Raw genomic sequence first — 16,450 nt, 5'->3', positions numbered from 1 at the left:
CTTCCAAATCATGTTGTAGACCTTCTTAATGTCAATAAAACGACAGCCACAATTCTTTCTCTGTTTATTTGAGCTTTCCTTATTTCACACTGTAGACATACAACTGAGTCTGTGGTATTTCTTCTCAATGAAAGACCACTCTAAAATTAGGACATATACGTGTTTTCTTTCCTGTGTTTAATGTCATCCTTTCATTTATCAGTTAGAAAAAAATCCGTAAGATTTCCAAAGTAAAATGAGCCCCGTGGTTAATAAAGTACATTTCCCATTCCCCTGTTGTGACACTATACACATCTACATATTAGACCGGCTCAAGGCGTTGTTGGGACTAGGTAATTAAATAAGGCTGTTAAGCCTTGGTGAAGACTACAAATTACAAACAAATGTAGGTGTGTGTGCGGGGCGTTCCTGAGCTGTGCGTTGGCAGAGAGGATGCTTTTATTTTGAAAAAGAGGAGGTGTGGATGTTGGTGCTTCTGCTGAGCTCCTCAGTTCAGGCGCTTGAAAGACGTCCAGCGGCAGCAAACAGGTATCTGTTATGCAATTTATTTAAATCCTACCTCTCGGCTTAATCGCAATTTAAAATGCTACAATTTATACATCTTCAGTGAGACTGATTGCAGCTGAAATGCCGCGTCGAGTCAAACACAAACGAATGCAAAATGTAGCTAACGTTAGCTCATGCACAGCACCTACGTGACAGTTAACCTCATTAGGTAGGTAAAAAGCTACCTAAGTTACTGTCTTTTCTCTCACATGTAGCTTGCTTAGATAGAGGGCCAGATATGTGTATCGTAGCGATCGCTCAACTCGAGTTAAAGATGGCCATTTGTCGCTTCCTGTTCAGGCGTGAAATGTGTTTACTGTAACGGTAATGGTGTCTCGGCGCTTTAAAAAACAAAAGGCATTTTTGATTATTGCGAAAGGGACACAATATAAGACCTTTTGTCTTTACGTCTACGTCTATTTCCACTCTAGCAGATGTCCCATTTCGAACTCATCTCAGCATTAGCTACGTATTTGCTGTTAGTTACCAAACAGCTGTCAAAAAAAATGAAATAATCAGCCGTGTGTACCAAAACGCTGAACTGTTAAAGTAGTTACAAATTGGTTTATGGATGTGTGTATGAAGGTGAAAATGCTGCATGTTAAACCCTATTGTTTAACGATGAAGTACGTGGTGTGGTCCATGAGTGGGAAGGACCCTGTTTCCATAGTTTCCTCTGTTGCCTCATTGGGTTGTGATGTCAGCACAGCACTTCCCCTTCACACTCCTCTCTCTGTTATCAGCGATGAGTCACCAAGCAAGCAGAACGTTGCAATGACTCTGTCCTTTGCCATTTATAAGCATCCTCTGGGTATCAAGTTGATTGTTGCTCGCAGCAGCAGATCGTCTCAGACAAGCAAGGCAGGAGCTCCATGGTGGGTAACAGAGTTGAGAGAGGTTATTTTCGTTTCATTTCAAGATTTTGCCATTCTGTTTAAACCGCAGTTACCATCATGTTATTATCTCTGGTTGCAGTTGACCAATCGACACTGTTACATCCTGTTTCAAAGTTAAAACATACTGTTTACTACCCCTGCTATTACAACATAAAACCGTATACCATGTATCCTGTAATAGAGGAATCTACTATGGCTATTAATTCCAACAGGTATGGAACCATTAATATCAGAGTCATCCACATTTCTGTCTGGGTTTTGTTTTGACCTGTTTCTATCATTTTAAAGTCTGAGCACTTAGACCTATGGGAGAAATATAGAACCAGGGGAAAGCAGATTGTTTAGTATACTGAAGCAGTTTTACCTATTTGTAGGCATTCTTGTCCATACAGTAAAACATCCTCTAAGATGATTATGGTTGCTAGTTTTTGCAATAGAATCAAATGTGCCATTTAGTTAAATCAAGCTAGTGACGCGAATAATAGATGGATGATGAATTATATTATCCTTTAGTACTGTAATATACTTTACGTGTGTGTAATGTGTGAATGTGCTGTAGGTCAACTTACCTCATGAGAGTGTGGTTTAGAAGTCAAGCAAAGGAATCAGTTCCTGAAGTTTATCAACCGAATCACATTTCAATTAGAGGGAGCATCCCATGTGAAAGTGCTGGAATTTCTTCAAGTGTGCACCTTTAGACAAAGCGTAATTATACACTGAGCAAAAATGTTGACAATGCATGCAAATGGTCTTTTTCTAACGTACAAAAATGTCTGAAATCTCATGGCTATAGTTTTGGTTGAAAAGGGGTTAAATGTAACCAATTGTTAAGTTTTTGAGCTGTTCAACTGGTTAAAGGACAATGGCCAGGTAGTGTGACCAATGCGCAGACACTCCTTTGGCTCGTGACCATAAAGGGCCACCCTTAAGTGCAGGAGAATGGCAGTGGCAGTTTGAGTGCATCCACTTCTTCCATACCAGCTCAGCACAGTAAAGCAATTAGCTGTGGCTCCCTCTAAATCCAGAACCACCAGTCATTGGAGGTTTCAGGGCTTTTAACATCACACACCCTCACCCAGGAGATCCAGCTAGCCTTGATCAAACAGAGGCTTGTGTAAATACACCGATCATTATGACCATCGACGGGTGAAGTGAATAACACTGATTATCTCTTCATCATGGCAACTGTTAGTGGGTTGGATATATTAGGCAGCAAGTGAACATTTTGTCCTAAAAGTTGATGTGTTAGAAGCAGGAAAAATAGACAAGCGTAAGGATTTGAGTGAGTTTAACAAAAAACTAATTGTGATGGTTAGGCGACTGGATCAGAGCATCTCAAAATCTGCAGCTCTTGTGGGGTGTTCCTGGTCTGCTGTGGTCAGTATCTATCAAAAGTGGTCCAACAGGGTCATGGGTGGCCAAGGCTCATTGATACACGTGGGGAGCGAAGGCTGGCCTGTGTGATTTGATCCAACAGACGAGCTACTGTTGCTCAAACTGCTGAAGAAGTTCATGGTTACATGGATGGCCGGGTGTGTCTCTTACCTGAGGAACACATGGCACCAGGATGCACTGTGGGAAGAAGGCAAGCTGGCGGAGGCAGGGTGATGCTTTGGACAATGTTCTGCTGGGAAATATGGGTCCTGCCATCCATGTGTATGCAACTTTGACACGTAACACCTACCTAAGCATTGTTACAGACCATGTACACCCTTTCATGGAAATGGTATTCCCTGATGGCTGTGGCCTCTTTCAGTAGGATAATACGCCATGCCACAAAGCAAAAATCATTCAAGAATGATTTGAGAAGCACAACAACGAGTTTGAGGTGTTGACTTGGCCTCCAAATTCCCCTGATCTCTATCCAATCGAGCATGTGTGGGATGTACTTGACAAACAAGTCCGATCCATGGAGGCCCCACCATGCAACTTACAGGACTTAAAGGATCTGCTGCTAACATCTTGGTGCCAGATACCACACCTTTAGGGGTCTAGGTGAGTCCATGCCTCGACAGGTCAGGGCTGTTTTGGCTGCAAAAGGGGACCAACACAAAATTAGGCAGGTGGTCATAATGTCATGCCTGATCGGTGTATTCAGTCAGGTCCATAAATATTTGGACATTGACACAATTTTTAATCATTTCAACTCTGTACATCGAGATCTGAGTATTCAGATCTCAAAATTAATATTCGGATACCGCCACGACAACTGAATATTCAGATATGCGGATATTCGGGTTCAGCCCTGCCACAAATACTTCATCAGTTCAGAATATCTTTCAGTATCTACTGCCACTGCTAAAATGTGTTTGTACTGAAAACAAGAGAGAATCACTTATACAGTTCATCACTTGAGTAATAATGTTGTTGAAAGAGTCCTGCAGCATTTGCACTACAGCTGCTCTCGCCGTCACATTGATATCAGCTTCATCTAGCTAAACAGGACAGCCACCAGATGGCAGCTCAGAGGAATTTTCAAAACATTAGACTCTATGTTTGTCTACACGACTACCGTAATTAGCAGACCTAGACAAACTGCAGCATTTTCCCTCCTTAGACAGCAAGGAGGAGCACTCATATAGTTGCTCTGCAAATCTTCAAATCTATAGTATGCTTTGTGATAGTTGCATCACATGTGTCTCATCTTCTGTATTATGAGATAATATTCTTTTTAATCAGTTAAATTATTAATGACAATGTATTGATTTACAAGAATTTATATCCCTAGTTGCTTGCACTGAGCAGGTATCAGATGCAAGCCCCATTAAAGAAGTGAGGTGCCCTGCTAGAGAAGGAACATCTCTGGCTATCCCATGCTGCAGGTACCATTGTTATGTACCATTCGGGAAGAAGTACTACTTTTACTTACTACTTTTGATGGTTTTGGTTTATAGCCTTGTTCCAATTCTTTCACAAAATGGAAGTGTTTGCAAATACAGAGGGGTATTGTTCAGTACAGTAACAGTACTGCTACTCTTATCGATCCGATACCTGAACATTACTCATCCATTGTTTTTGCTATTTTTTAAAAGCAAGTGAAGAACAGAATTGACATTGCTTTACTTCCTCTCTTTCTGTAGTCTTCTCTTTCACTTTTAAGTTTTAAGTAAAAAATTAAAGCCAGGACTTTTTCTTTGACAGTTTTATTGTGCATTATTAAGTTTTAAATCAAGTGAACAAAATACTTTGTTACCACTGTTAAAATCAATGTGAAAAGACCCCCCAGCAAGACCCCCAAATCACTAAATGTGCCTTGTATTGAGTGCTTTGAAACTGAATTTCTCAATGAGAAATGATGCTCTGATATTTCAGACTGAATTTGTGAAAACCACTATAGGCAAACAGTCATCTGGCTAATGGTTTTAATAATTGACCTGTGCTTGTCTGACTTCATTAAATTCATGTTGCTGTTGTTCCAGAATTGCACAGGCTCTTTTAGATGTTTTTTTTTTGGCAAACTCTTATGTGGCCTTCCTGTTTTTCAGGCTCACCAATGGTTTACACCTTGTGGTAAACACTCTGTATGTAGTTGACTTTGACACAGATATCAAATCTGCAACTACTACGAAAGTCGTAGAGCAATTGCACAACAGGAAAAAAAGAGTTGCTTTAGCTACTCCATGCTTTTAAAATGATGAAAGTGCCCATGTTGCACTTGGTTTATGTTACAGAATTAACTTTTGTCACTTTGTTAAGGCGGCTTATCGAAACTTATATACGTTGTATGTATTGTCAAACATAAATACACAAGTAAAATGCGTTGGCTGTGTTACTGGGTTTCATATCTGTGCTCTCTGTCTGTGTTTGCTGTCACATCACTTTGGCAGTCAGTTCATACATATGCTTTTTTCAGGCGGTGTCTCCAGACAGACAGACAAAAGAAGCAGGAACCAAGGATTAAATTACGTCCCGATATGCTAAAGAAGTGAGGTCATTGCCTGGATATACTTTCATCTTCCTTGCATCTTTCCTTCTCAACCAAGCTCAGAGAGGAAAACAGGTATGACAGGCACTCTACTGTGCAGTTTATTCACCAATTATATATAGTGTCAGTCTTGTGCTGACAGGCTCTCTTTCACGTAGGCAGCCCAGCAGCAAAATACGCTGTAATAACCACAGATAGGATGAGAGTCCCTGTGTTCTACGCAGTGGTGCTAGCATTCTTCTGTCACAGCGACAGCCTGGAAATACAACCCTCCCTGTATGGATCTACAAGGTAAGAAGAAAGGCTCTTATTTTTGTCTTGAAATAAAATACACTGGAGAGTTCTTTTAGTTCAGAAGCAAATTCAGTCCTCCAGACTAACTTTTCATTGTTAGCACCACATGATTTGATCACACCTGGGGAGGTGTGATCTCCCTTTTCTTGGTAGAGCATAATATTAATTGACCTTGCATGGTGGTGAATAATTTGTATACTCTAAGTTTTGCACTGATTGACGGACAGTGACTTGATTTATGTAAAATATTTAATCTGAAGCAATATTCATTTTGTCCAGGGTCTTTACCTGGAAGTTGTCTGATATCACTCCCATAAACTGGGCACTAGCTAAATTTCTCATTTGCTGAACATTTGCTTATCGATAGGCACTACACTTTACCATTTCTCTCTAAATCACTCATATGCAGACTACAGTAGATGTTGGTAGGCGACTGCTGTTCACTCAGGCAGGTTTATGACCAAGAATTCCTTTCAACAGACTGACAAAGGGCATTTAAATATCATATTTACCCAAGTTAAAATCAAAAGACTTCATTTGTACATTGACTGTTTCGTATGCTGAATTTTCTACACGAAGACCGCATTTTAAAGTAAATCCTGGGATTGATCGTGCTGATAAAATTGTGGGAAGTTGAAATCATGATTGTAATTGATATTTATTTAATTTTGCAGACCTAGCACTGCATTAGGCATTGTAATTGAATGTAATGCTTTTTTTCTTTATTGTATCACCCTGCCTGCTCCTGCACTCTTTATCATTAGAGGTATCAGCAATGGATTGCTTTGTTTTTTAAAACAATCAGCTATAGATTGCTTTACCTTTGGACCATGCAACAGCTAAATAGCTTGTTTCATGCATCAGGCAGGCAGACGGTCAGACTGACAGATGGTGAAGAAGAAAAAAACACTACTTTCCACCACTGTGGCTAACGCAGTTGCTTGCCATGACCACCAGAGGGGTACCAAGCACCTTAATGATCAGCATGCACTCACATTAATCTGACCACATAAAATTTTAAGTCGCACACAGTCAAAAATGTTTTCATATGAACAACTTGAGATAAAGGTTTCAGTGGCATTTACTACTATTTGGGGACAGTATCACATATCACCAGGCTTCGAGGCGAGATCCCACAAGCAGTCGCGAGAAGAAGGTCATAGACTGCTAGCAACAGCTGGAAAAGAAAAAGCAGATGACCATCCATCATATTACTGGCTTTTCCCTGAACAAGACACACCATGTATATTTGGACTTACAAAGATTCACAGGGAAGAAGAATGAATGAATAAATGCTTGCTTGTAACTTAAAGGTCGACCTTGGTCTCATTGGACAGCTTTGTGTTAAGAACATAGACTAACTGAAGTTCTTTACAGACGTGACACATAATACAGCTGGGTTCCTCAGTCTGTTAAAGTAACAGCATTCTGTCATTCAGACATTGGTCGCTTTTATGTTAATGTTGCTCACAGCTTCATTTAGACATACCCACCACAGAGACAGAGCACCAAAGTACTCATGCAATATTTGTCATATATAAAAGATTGGATAGTTCATCTAGTGATGCATAATATGGAATTTTCCACTAATAAGCATAAGACTACATCTAAACTACTAGCAAACTGTTCATTTAACTAATAGCATAGGTATTTATGCTTTCCTAAATGCATAAGTTTCTGTCCGTGTGTGATGATAATCTAACTACTACCTTATGGCAAGTAAAATAAAAATATCCTGACAAATGTGATGGAGCTGAGGACTCAACCCAAAGATGGCTGCTATGTTACATTGGATTTAACTGTAGCATATAAACTGAGTAATCCTGTCTCCATGCCATGGATAGTTGATATTTATAAGCAAATGATGAGGTTACGAATGTGCTCTGCATAGATGTGTTAAGCTCTCTGTCTTTGGAGATGCTCATTAAGAAGCTGGGTGATGCTGTAGGCATTTAATAAAATCACAGACTTTAGAGTGTTTAGTGGGCTGTTCTCAGATGTTCTGTTGAGACAGGTGTAATTCGGTTGCTACCCTTAAAAGTGGGGTCCAGTTCCAAGTCAATTTGCCCTCAAAATCTATTCCCAAATAGTGCCTGATTTTCTGAGCTAACAATTTGAATTTCAACATTTCAGCAGTTTCTTGCCAGATGCCCCTACCCTTCTTTTCTGAAGCCCTCTGTATTAATTGAGATTATATCTAGTCAGCTTACTTGGATGGATTCCAGTCAGGTACTGGACACATACCAAAGATTTTTAAAGGAAACAGGACCACAATTTGGAGCCACAGCATGGATATGACTTATTTTTTTATTTTTTTATAAATGAGAATATTCAGTTATTGGTTTTTAATGAATTTACTGAAAGTTCTAAAAACATGTATTCATTTTGTCATTAAAGGTTAAAATATGTAGATTTATGGGAAAAAGCCCCAATTTTAGGTATTTACAATGATGTCTATAACACCATACAGTCTGCAAAAAAGGGAAGGGGCCTGAATATTGTCAGAAGTGACTGTATTGAGTCGTATATTGGTTGGTGTGATGAAGCATAGCAAGGCGTATGAGTCCAGTGATATTATAGTTTGCTGAGTGGATATTTCTAAATCAGGAATTATAAAATGCTTTTTTGTGTTATTCTCTAAGGTCTCAGGAAGCCATCTTGAATCCGAGTGACTGTTCGGCCAGAACCAAGCAGCAGCAGGTCTTAACAAACCCCAACAACTTCTCTGTGGATGTAAGGATGCCTGGTGTTAGCCCTACTGGGGTGAGTCTGTTTTTCTGATACTGTACTTGGAAACCCATCAGATGAAAGAAAAAAAGACATCCTCTAGCAGAGCAAGACTAAACTAATCGAGTGGATTCTGCTGGGGAAGCACTATATGACTAATTGATGACTACTCTAAGTTATTTGGTAATTAATCTCATCATTGTGTTGTTTAAAATTTCAGTCGGACACTTACCTTTGCATGGCACATCCTGTTCCAACTAGTCGAGACGCGTATATTGGTGAGTGTGTCTTCTGTAAAAGAGTTTTAAGTCACAAACCTGCAGTACATAGCCCTGCTCTAAACGCAGTCATTGAAAAGTACACAGACTTCATATTACTTCTTTCTGTGGGGTGATATAGGTCAGCTGTATACTGCTGGATAAGATGTCCAAGTAAAAGCGGCAGTTGAAGTCGCATCAACAGTTGAACCTAATATTGTAAAAGGAGTAATGTTAGTAGTAGCAGAAGAAATAATAGCTGCACTAATGAAAAGCTTGTTTGTCTTTACATAGTCCTTTAGTGTTTTACTTACCCTATTAATAGATATTTCTTTTTATGTACTCATGTTCTGTGCACCTGTTTCTTTATAGCGGTCTACTGCAATTTGCAGTCATTCACAGTCATGCTAGTTTCTCTTCACTTATCTTTAATTGCATGCGCATGTGTGTGCGTCCAGATGAGAATACTTTAATTACAACTGTGTTACTGATGACGGTGTTAATAGGCGAGATTGGCATATGTGCTTGTAGTGTGGCCTGCATGGACTCTTGCAGACTTGCGTGGATGACAAAATTTACTTCATGCGTGTACATGCATGCAGAAAGCTTGAATTTCCTTGGTTGTTAGTACCGTCACCTCACAGCTAGAAGATCTCAGTTCTCATCCCAGCCTGGGCCTGGGATCTTTCTGCATGGAGTTTGCGTGTTCTCCTTGTGCAGCATGGGTTCACACCAGGTCCTTCGGCTTCCTCCCACAGCCCAAAGAGGTGTGATTGTTTCTTTATATGTCGCCCTGTGATAGACTGGTGAAATGTCCAGGGTGCCCCGTGCCTTCACCCTAAGTCAGCTGGGATAGACTCACGGGGGGGCTGGAGCTTACTGACTTAGCTGACCCCCTACAGAGGACTAAGCATTGTATAGATAATGAATATTACTAACAGTGAGACAATTACAGGCTTACTACACATAGAAGAACAACAGTGAAGGTATAACAAGAAGTATGCAGCAGGTAAATAAACCAAATGATGTTAGTGCAGCAAGGACGCGGTGATATATTTAGAATAATGTTTGAATTGAATTCAGAAAGGCAGCTATCAAGGCAACCAGGGCATCCATTACCCCTTAGCAGCGCCACAGGCTGATTGCCTCCATGCCACACTGCATTGCTGCAGTAATTCAAGCAACAGATGCCCTGACCAAGTATTGACAGTGCATACATGAACATAGTCTTCAGAGTTTTGATGTTTCTGCATTTTTATATCCTTCTTAATTGATCTTTGTTGATCTTTTGAATCCTTCTAATGTTTGAAATTTATTTTAGAGGGGTTTTATGAGCTGTAAGCTGTTATCATCAAACTGAAAACTGTAATGGGTCTAGAATGTATGTAATTTTCACTTTCAGCAATGTATGAGAAATATTGAACTTTTTCCACCATATTCTAATTATTTGACATGCACCTGTTTTAGGCATGGGTAGTTTTCTGTCTTCCTTTCATTAGTCTAACTATGATTATGACATTGTTGTTTCATAACACTAGTCTGTTTACACACTGAAAGCTTTGCTGTTATTGGTCCTTGGGAGGCATCGTGCAGGCCAAGGTTTGTTTGTGTAGCCAAAAGAGAATTTTCCGTTTTTTTTTTTAACCACAGTGCTTTTCCTCCTCAGTGGACTTCATACCGCATGCCAGTATGGATACAGTGCATCACATGCTGTTGTTTGGCTGCAAGACCCCTGTGTCCACCAGAAGCTTCTGGTAATACCCAACTTTAAATATACATTAAGTGTTTTTTTTCTCTTTCTTTTTTAAATCAGTCAAAAGATCTATAGCATCACTGACTGAAAGTCACTGTGCTTGTTTTTAATGCTGTCAGGTATAGTATGGTTATTTTGTAAAAGCGCACATACAATTGAACAAGTACAGAGTTTTGGAGTTTTATAGTTTAAAAAAATGAAAATGTTAAGGGCGCACAAGAAAAACTATTTTTTAGGGTTTATATTCTAGTTAGGTATTCAGGTAATGGCTACGAAGTAAAGTCCTCCTCTCCATTCTCAGTGAGCTTGGCATCTCAGGATCTGCCCTCCACTGATTCATGTCCTACTTCTCAGGAAGATACTTCAGAGTATCTTGGATAGGAGAAGTGTCTGAACTGCACAGTCTATCCACAGGGGTTCCTCATGGGTCAGCGCTCGGTCCCCTCCTCTTCTCAATATACCCAACCTCACTTAGCACAATAATCCTCTCCGACGGTTTCTCAGATACCTCGACATGGAAGAAAAAACGCCACCTTCAGCTCAACCTCTCCAAGACTGAGCTCCTTGTCATCCCAGCCAGTTCCTTCATACAACAAGAAATCAGCATTTAGCTTGAATCAACCCAACTCAGGCACACAAAGTCTGATGATGACCAGCTAACCTTCAAGACTCATGTAGCCTCTGTTGCTTGGTCGTGTTGATTTGCCATGTACAACATCGGGAAGATCAGACCCTTCCTGTCTGAACATGGGGCACAACTCCTGGTACATGCTCTCGTAACGTCACGTATCGACTACTTCAATTCCTTTCTGGCAGGCCTCCTCGCATGCACGCTTAAACCTCTGCAGATGATCCAGAATGCAGCAGCATGTCTTGTTTTCAACCAGCCAAGAACAGCACGTCACCCCACTGTTCAGATGGCTTCACTGGCTTCCAGTTGTTGCCCGCAAATCAAAACTCTGACACTTGCATACAAAACTGCAATGAAAACCCTTCCCTTTCAACCTGAGCTCTCTCATTCAGGTGTACACTCCCTTCCACTCACTACGCTCGGCCAACAAAAGGTTCCTGATAAAACCACCATAACAGGGCCAGTCGATAGCTAGACTCTTCTCCTCTGTGGTTCCCTGATGGTGGAACGAGTTACCAAACTCTGTTCAATCTGCAGAGTCTCTCTCAGTCTTTTAGAAAAGACTGAAATTCCAGCTCTTCGCTGAACACCTTTGCACTTCACAGACTGCAAAAAAAATAATTAAAAATCCTATTATCCCTGCACTGCCTGTAGACACCAAGGTTCTGTTATTACACTTGAACTTATTTTATGGCACTTCTCGGGGTTGTTTTCTCCTGACTAGATCCTTGCTTATGTTGTATCTGGTCTCAGATGTATGTCGCTTTGGATAAAAGCGTCTGCTAAATGAATTGTAGAAATTGTTGTAAAAATTATAGGTAAAGAGCAGAACAGCTCAGGTCAAGGGTAGTGTTACAGTGACTATTCCATTATCATTACCATTGTATTCTATTCAAGTAAATTCATTTAAACTGTGTCTATTTGGTGCCAAATAGTAATCTATTTCAACTCAAGGTGCTTTACATAGAAAATTCAAGACTTTACAGTATTATTTTTATTATTATTACTATTATTATTATTATTATTATTATTATTATTATTATTATTATTATTATTATTATTATTATTATTATTATTATTATTATTATATAGGTTGAAATCCAACAATTCCCCACCATATTCACAACACTATCCTGAGCATATCCTGTACCAGCTAATAGCAGGGCACTTTTTATTGTTTAAGTTGTGCCTTGAACACCAGCAGCAGAACACAAGCTGTCTTTGATATAGTCCTTATAGATATACTATGATGACTGGGAATACTTATTACAAATAATATCAATAATAATTTCTGATTTCTGGTTTGTCACTCCTGTTAACTACTTAACTACAGAGCGAGCATGTGCTGTTGGTTACAGCCCGTTCTGGTTCCTCTCATAAGGACATTCTGTTTAAAAGCTGATTCAACTATCTGTTACAACAACGCCTATTGTATCACAATCCCCAATGTGTTCCTACTCTGCAAACTTAGTTTGGCTGTAGAACTGCTCTGGATGTGACCTATAACCAATTTGCCCTTGATTTAGTACTCTTGGATAGTTTTTGTTCCATCATAACACTACGGCAAATGACTAAAGTAGGGTCAGGTGTTTGTATTGTTCTGTGTCTGTCATTGTGATTTACCGTGTTTTATATCTGGTCATTCAGACACACAAAGTGATATTGATTGTGTTGCTTCTATCTCAAGGGACTGTGGCAGTGTACAAGGCACTTGTGAGGACGAAGCCTCCATTATGTATGCCTGGGCTCGGAATGCACCCCCTACTAAACTACCCAAAGGTACATCTCGAATGGAATTGGTTTACAGTTTCATAAAGTCATATTTAATCACTGACCCCTAGTTGTATTCAGCAACGTAAAACGTTTATTGAAAACTAGTGCAGTGCCCATTCAAAATGTATGGTTTGGAATGGGCTGATATACATATAATAATACATTCTTGGCATAGCCAGTGTGGTGATAAAATAGAAAGTAGGACGGATGACTGTCAAAGATGCTGTCCAAAACAACTTTGCATGCATGACTACATGGTAGTAAGGTTGCATTGCATGTCGTGTTTCTGCGAGCTGACTTTAGAAAACTGAATGAGTTGTCAATGGCCCCTGATGACGAAGGCTGAGGACATCATTTATAACATGCTGTTGTTAATGTTTAACAGGAAACAACTTTTAGCCAAAACATGAGAACCACTTATCCAAAAAGTTTCATACTCTACATGGCACTTTCTTCAGTTGCCAGCAATACATCTGCCCAGTGTGAAGTAGTTCAGATGAACGGCTGTTGACATAAGCACACACCAGACGCACCCACTGACACACATGCATACAGACAGACTCCATATATAGTGCTACTGATTGGTCAGCCTCCGATACTGCTGCATCTAGCTTTCTCAATATCATGGACCAACCCCTCTTCTGAACAACTATTGACTTGACACTGACTGTGTTGTTTTACCGCCTCATTACCATTAAACTCGCTGACAGTCCGCCTGGGATGAACGGCACTGCCACTCTTTGCATTTCCCTAAGTATCATGTAGTCTAGGGCTGCATCTAATAATGATTTTCTTTTATTAATATACTAGTTTTTTTCCAGTCAATTAATTTAACCACAATCCATTATAATAATAATAAATTAATCGATAAATATTTTTTAAAAAGCTCTTGAATCGAATGAATTAAATATTTAATCCAGTCCATCATCTAATTTTGACAACCACTGCTGTGGTATGCTGATAATAATGTCAAGACTTTAATTGTCATCATTCCTGATCAGAAAAATACTGGATCTCACATTTCAAAGGACACAGAGATTGATTTGATGACTGTATGTCATAGAAACTGTTTCCCTGAACTGGAGAATGAATGTTTTTACAGAAGTTCTTGACTTAAGCTACGAATGGTTATGACAAGGACTCACTGGACTAATATGTAGTTAGGATAGGATAATCCGTTAAAGTGTAATTTTGCATTAGTGTGGGAAATAGGAAATACCTGAAAAAAATGCATGGACTGTAACAATAAGTTGCAACATTTGTTTATGCCATTTTCTGACCATGTTAGATGACATATAATGTAATCCTACCGTAACAGCAGTGAAGCAGAAACATTAAAAAAAGCTCATTTTATGTGATACTACTATCAGAATGCTTTCTGCTTGTTGATAATCCTAATAGCCTGTATCAAGCAGTTAAACAGGACAGTGCTGTCTATTGCAGCTGTCTCGAAAAACCACTTTTGGATACTTTGTCTTCAAGTGCTCATGCAGCAGTTGCCCTTGTGTGATCAACCATTTTCAGTTTGCAGTGTTTACAGGGTCTCTCTCAAAAACCACAACCATCTGTGTAACGCACCAATGCTGTAATGGATGACTTCATTATGATGCAGAGTAGCCTCATTCCCACAGTTATCACCTACCAGCTATGGTTGTACACATGCACACATGCACAAAGACTGCTATATTTCCAGAAACACTGCCCTTTAATGTGTAGTCCATAGATCCTCACTGCTTGCTTTTTTATAAAGACTTATTGTTTTTAATGAAGCAAAGGAAGTATTTTGGATTAGGTTTAAATGTGCAGTAATACATATTTCTATCTTTTCTTCCTCTGGTGTTATGTCTTAATGTGGTTTCATGTTCTTCTCTTTCGTCATTAGATGTTGGCTTTAAAGTTGGAGGAAACTCGGGAATGTCCTACTTTGTGCTGCAGATTCATTATGGAGATGTTAGTGCTTTCAGAGGTGAGGCCCAATTTAAGGTATAGTACTGACATTTATAATCTTGGAGATTATTTTTGTATACTCAGACTCCAGAAGTGTAAAAGTAGTTCCACATACTATAGCAAAAGCTTTCACTTCAGATATAAAATGTTGGGATAACGTGCAATAACTACAAAATGTCTGAAGAAATTTTGAGTCTGCCAGTGCAGCTTCTGCTGTGTGACATGCCCTGCTATACTTATACATAAGGTATACTGTATATTGTATAAGTGCATATTATTTTGAAATGTCCATGGCAAGCCAACTGTAGTATTTCAGAACTTCAGTTTCGATAGTGTAGTGCACCTAAATGCATCCTGTAAACATTTTTCAGCTAACTAGAGTAGAATTGTACTTTGAAAAGCCCACAGATGTGAACAACCTTCCTTTTACCTTGTTAGAGTCATGTTCCTTTTTAAAGAAAACAACATGCAGCAGCTATACGTAGATCCTTAAACCACTGTTATCTGAGAGATGCTCTTATCCCCAAGCACAAGTCACATTGTTGTGATATATGTCAACATCTACTCACATCAACTTTCATTTGAAAGCATAAAGTCCAATTACTCTTTTTTATGCATGCACCAACTGTGCTTGAGGCCTGCTGATTACCTCTTTGAGGTGTGGTACGATGATTGCCTGACATCTGTTCTCTTTAATGCTGTGTTTATACCATTTTCATTTACCTGAGCTGCTGCTGTATAGTGACCACAAAAACAAGACAGGACTTCCCTGCAGAAATCAGAAGAAGATATACATAGGATGCAGAATATAACTAAAGTGCCATTATATTAGCGCTCATTCAGAGGAAAAGATAAACTTGGCAACTTTTCTTTACTTTTTGTTTTGTAGACCATCATAGAGATTGCTCCGGAGTTACCTTAAGAATGACATCGAAACCGTAAGTATTTGCTCAACAAAATCAACATTTAAGGCGAATCCTGAAAAGAAAAACTGTAATCTGAAATTTGCTGATAAGACTACTTTGTGTGTCTACTCTGGAGCACCAAGAACAATGTATGCAATGATAGTTTAACAAGAAGGAATATTTTTCAATCCTACTACCCTGTCACTCTTATTTATGCCCTCTTCAAAGGCAGCCATTCATTGCTGGCATATACCTGCTCATGTCGGTGGACACAGTTATTCTCCCAGGAAAAAGAGGTATGTTTGATGTGTTTTAGGTTAAAATATGTCAGGCACCTGTCAGTTTATGTCACTGTCATATATTATCTATATTGTGGTACAGTGCAGTATGGGATGTAGTCAGTGTATGTTGAACTTTATTTAGGTATATTTCTTCTGTAGCAATTTGTGTTTGGTTAACATCAAACACGGATGCATTTGCTTTCTTTGGTGTTTAGTTCCACAGATCTAACTGCAAAAAGTTATTAAATATACCCATAAATATATGCATATATGCATAGCACACTTTTGTTCAGACTTCACTCAAATTTGTTGGAATCCATGAAATGACAAGAGGTGACAGATAAGGGGCTGTTTAGTGATGCCTGCCCTGTCATCCTCTTTTTTTTTCTTTCTTAGTTACAAATGCTGACATCGCCTGTGATTACACTTCATATCCCATCTATCCATTTGCCTTCAGGACCCACACACACCGCCTTGGTGAGTCATACCAGAGAATTTCCTGTCTGTTTCAGATC

General features: G+C 39.3%; 1 protein-coding gene across 3 annotated transcripts in view; it reads left to right on the top strand.

Moving 5' to 3' along the window:
* The first annotated feature begins 435 nt into the window (after positions 1-435).
* The window catches only part of pam (peptidylglycine alpha-amidating monooxygenase), a 35,908-nt gene continuing 19,893 nt past the window's right edge, over positions 436-16,450 (top strand). Inside the window, exons 1-11 of one of the 3 annotated variants that reach the window (XM_023286296.3) lie at positions 436-528; positions 5,296-5,442; positions 5,526-5,658; positions 8,304-8,424; positions 8,609-8,666; positions 10,312-10,399; positions 12,717-12,808; positions 14,685-14,768; positions 15,639-15,687; positions 15,883-15,950; positions 16,332-16,412. In XM_023286296.3, coding sequence (XP_023142064.2) covers positions 5,567-5,658; positions 8,304-8,424; positions 8,609-8,666; positions 10,312-10,399; positions 12,717-12,808; positions 14,685-14,768; positions 15,639-15,687; positions 15,883-15,950; positions 16,332-16,412 — 733 coding nt within the window. In that variant the 5' untranslated portion in view covers positions 436-528; positions 5,296-5,442; positions 5,526-5,566. Of the gene's footprint in view, positions 529-1,308; positions 1,422-5,295; positions 5,443-5,525; positions 5,659-8,303; positions 8,425-8,608; positions 8,667-10,311; positions 10,400-12,716; positions 12,809-14,684; positions 14,769-15,638; positions 15,688-15,882; positions 15,951-16,331; positions 16,413-16,450 lie in introns of those variants that run through there. The other 2 variants (XM_055004080.1, XM_055004081.1) reach the window with 2 other exon arrangements.

The sequence above is a fragment of the Amphiprion ocellaris genome, chromosome 17 (assembly GCF_022539595.1).
Source record: "Amphiprion ocellaris isolate individual 3 ecotype Okinawa chromosome 17, ASM2253959v1, whole genome shotgun sequence".
Taxonomy (NCBI): Eukaryota; Metazoa; Chordata; class Actinopteri; family Pomacentridae; genus Amphiprion; species Amphiprion ocellaris.
The sequence above is the reverse complement of the archived record's forward strand: the minus strand, read 5'-3'. Positions and strand labels throughout refer to the sequence as shown.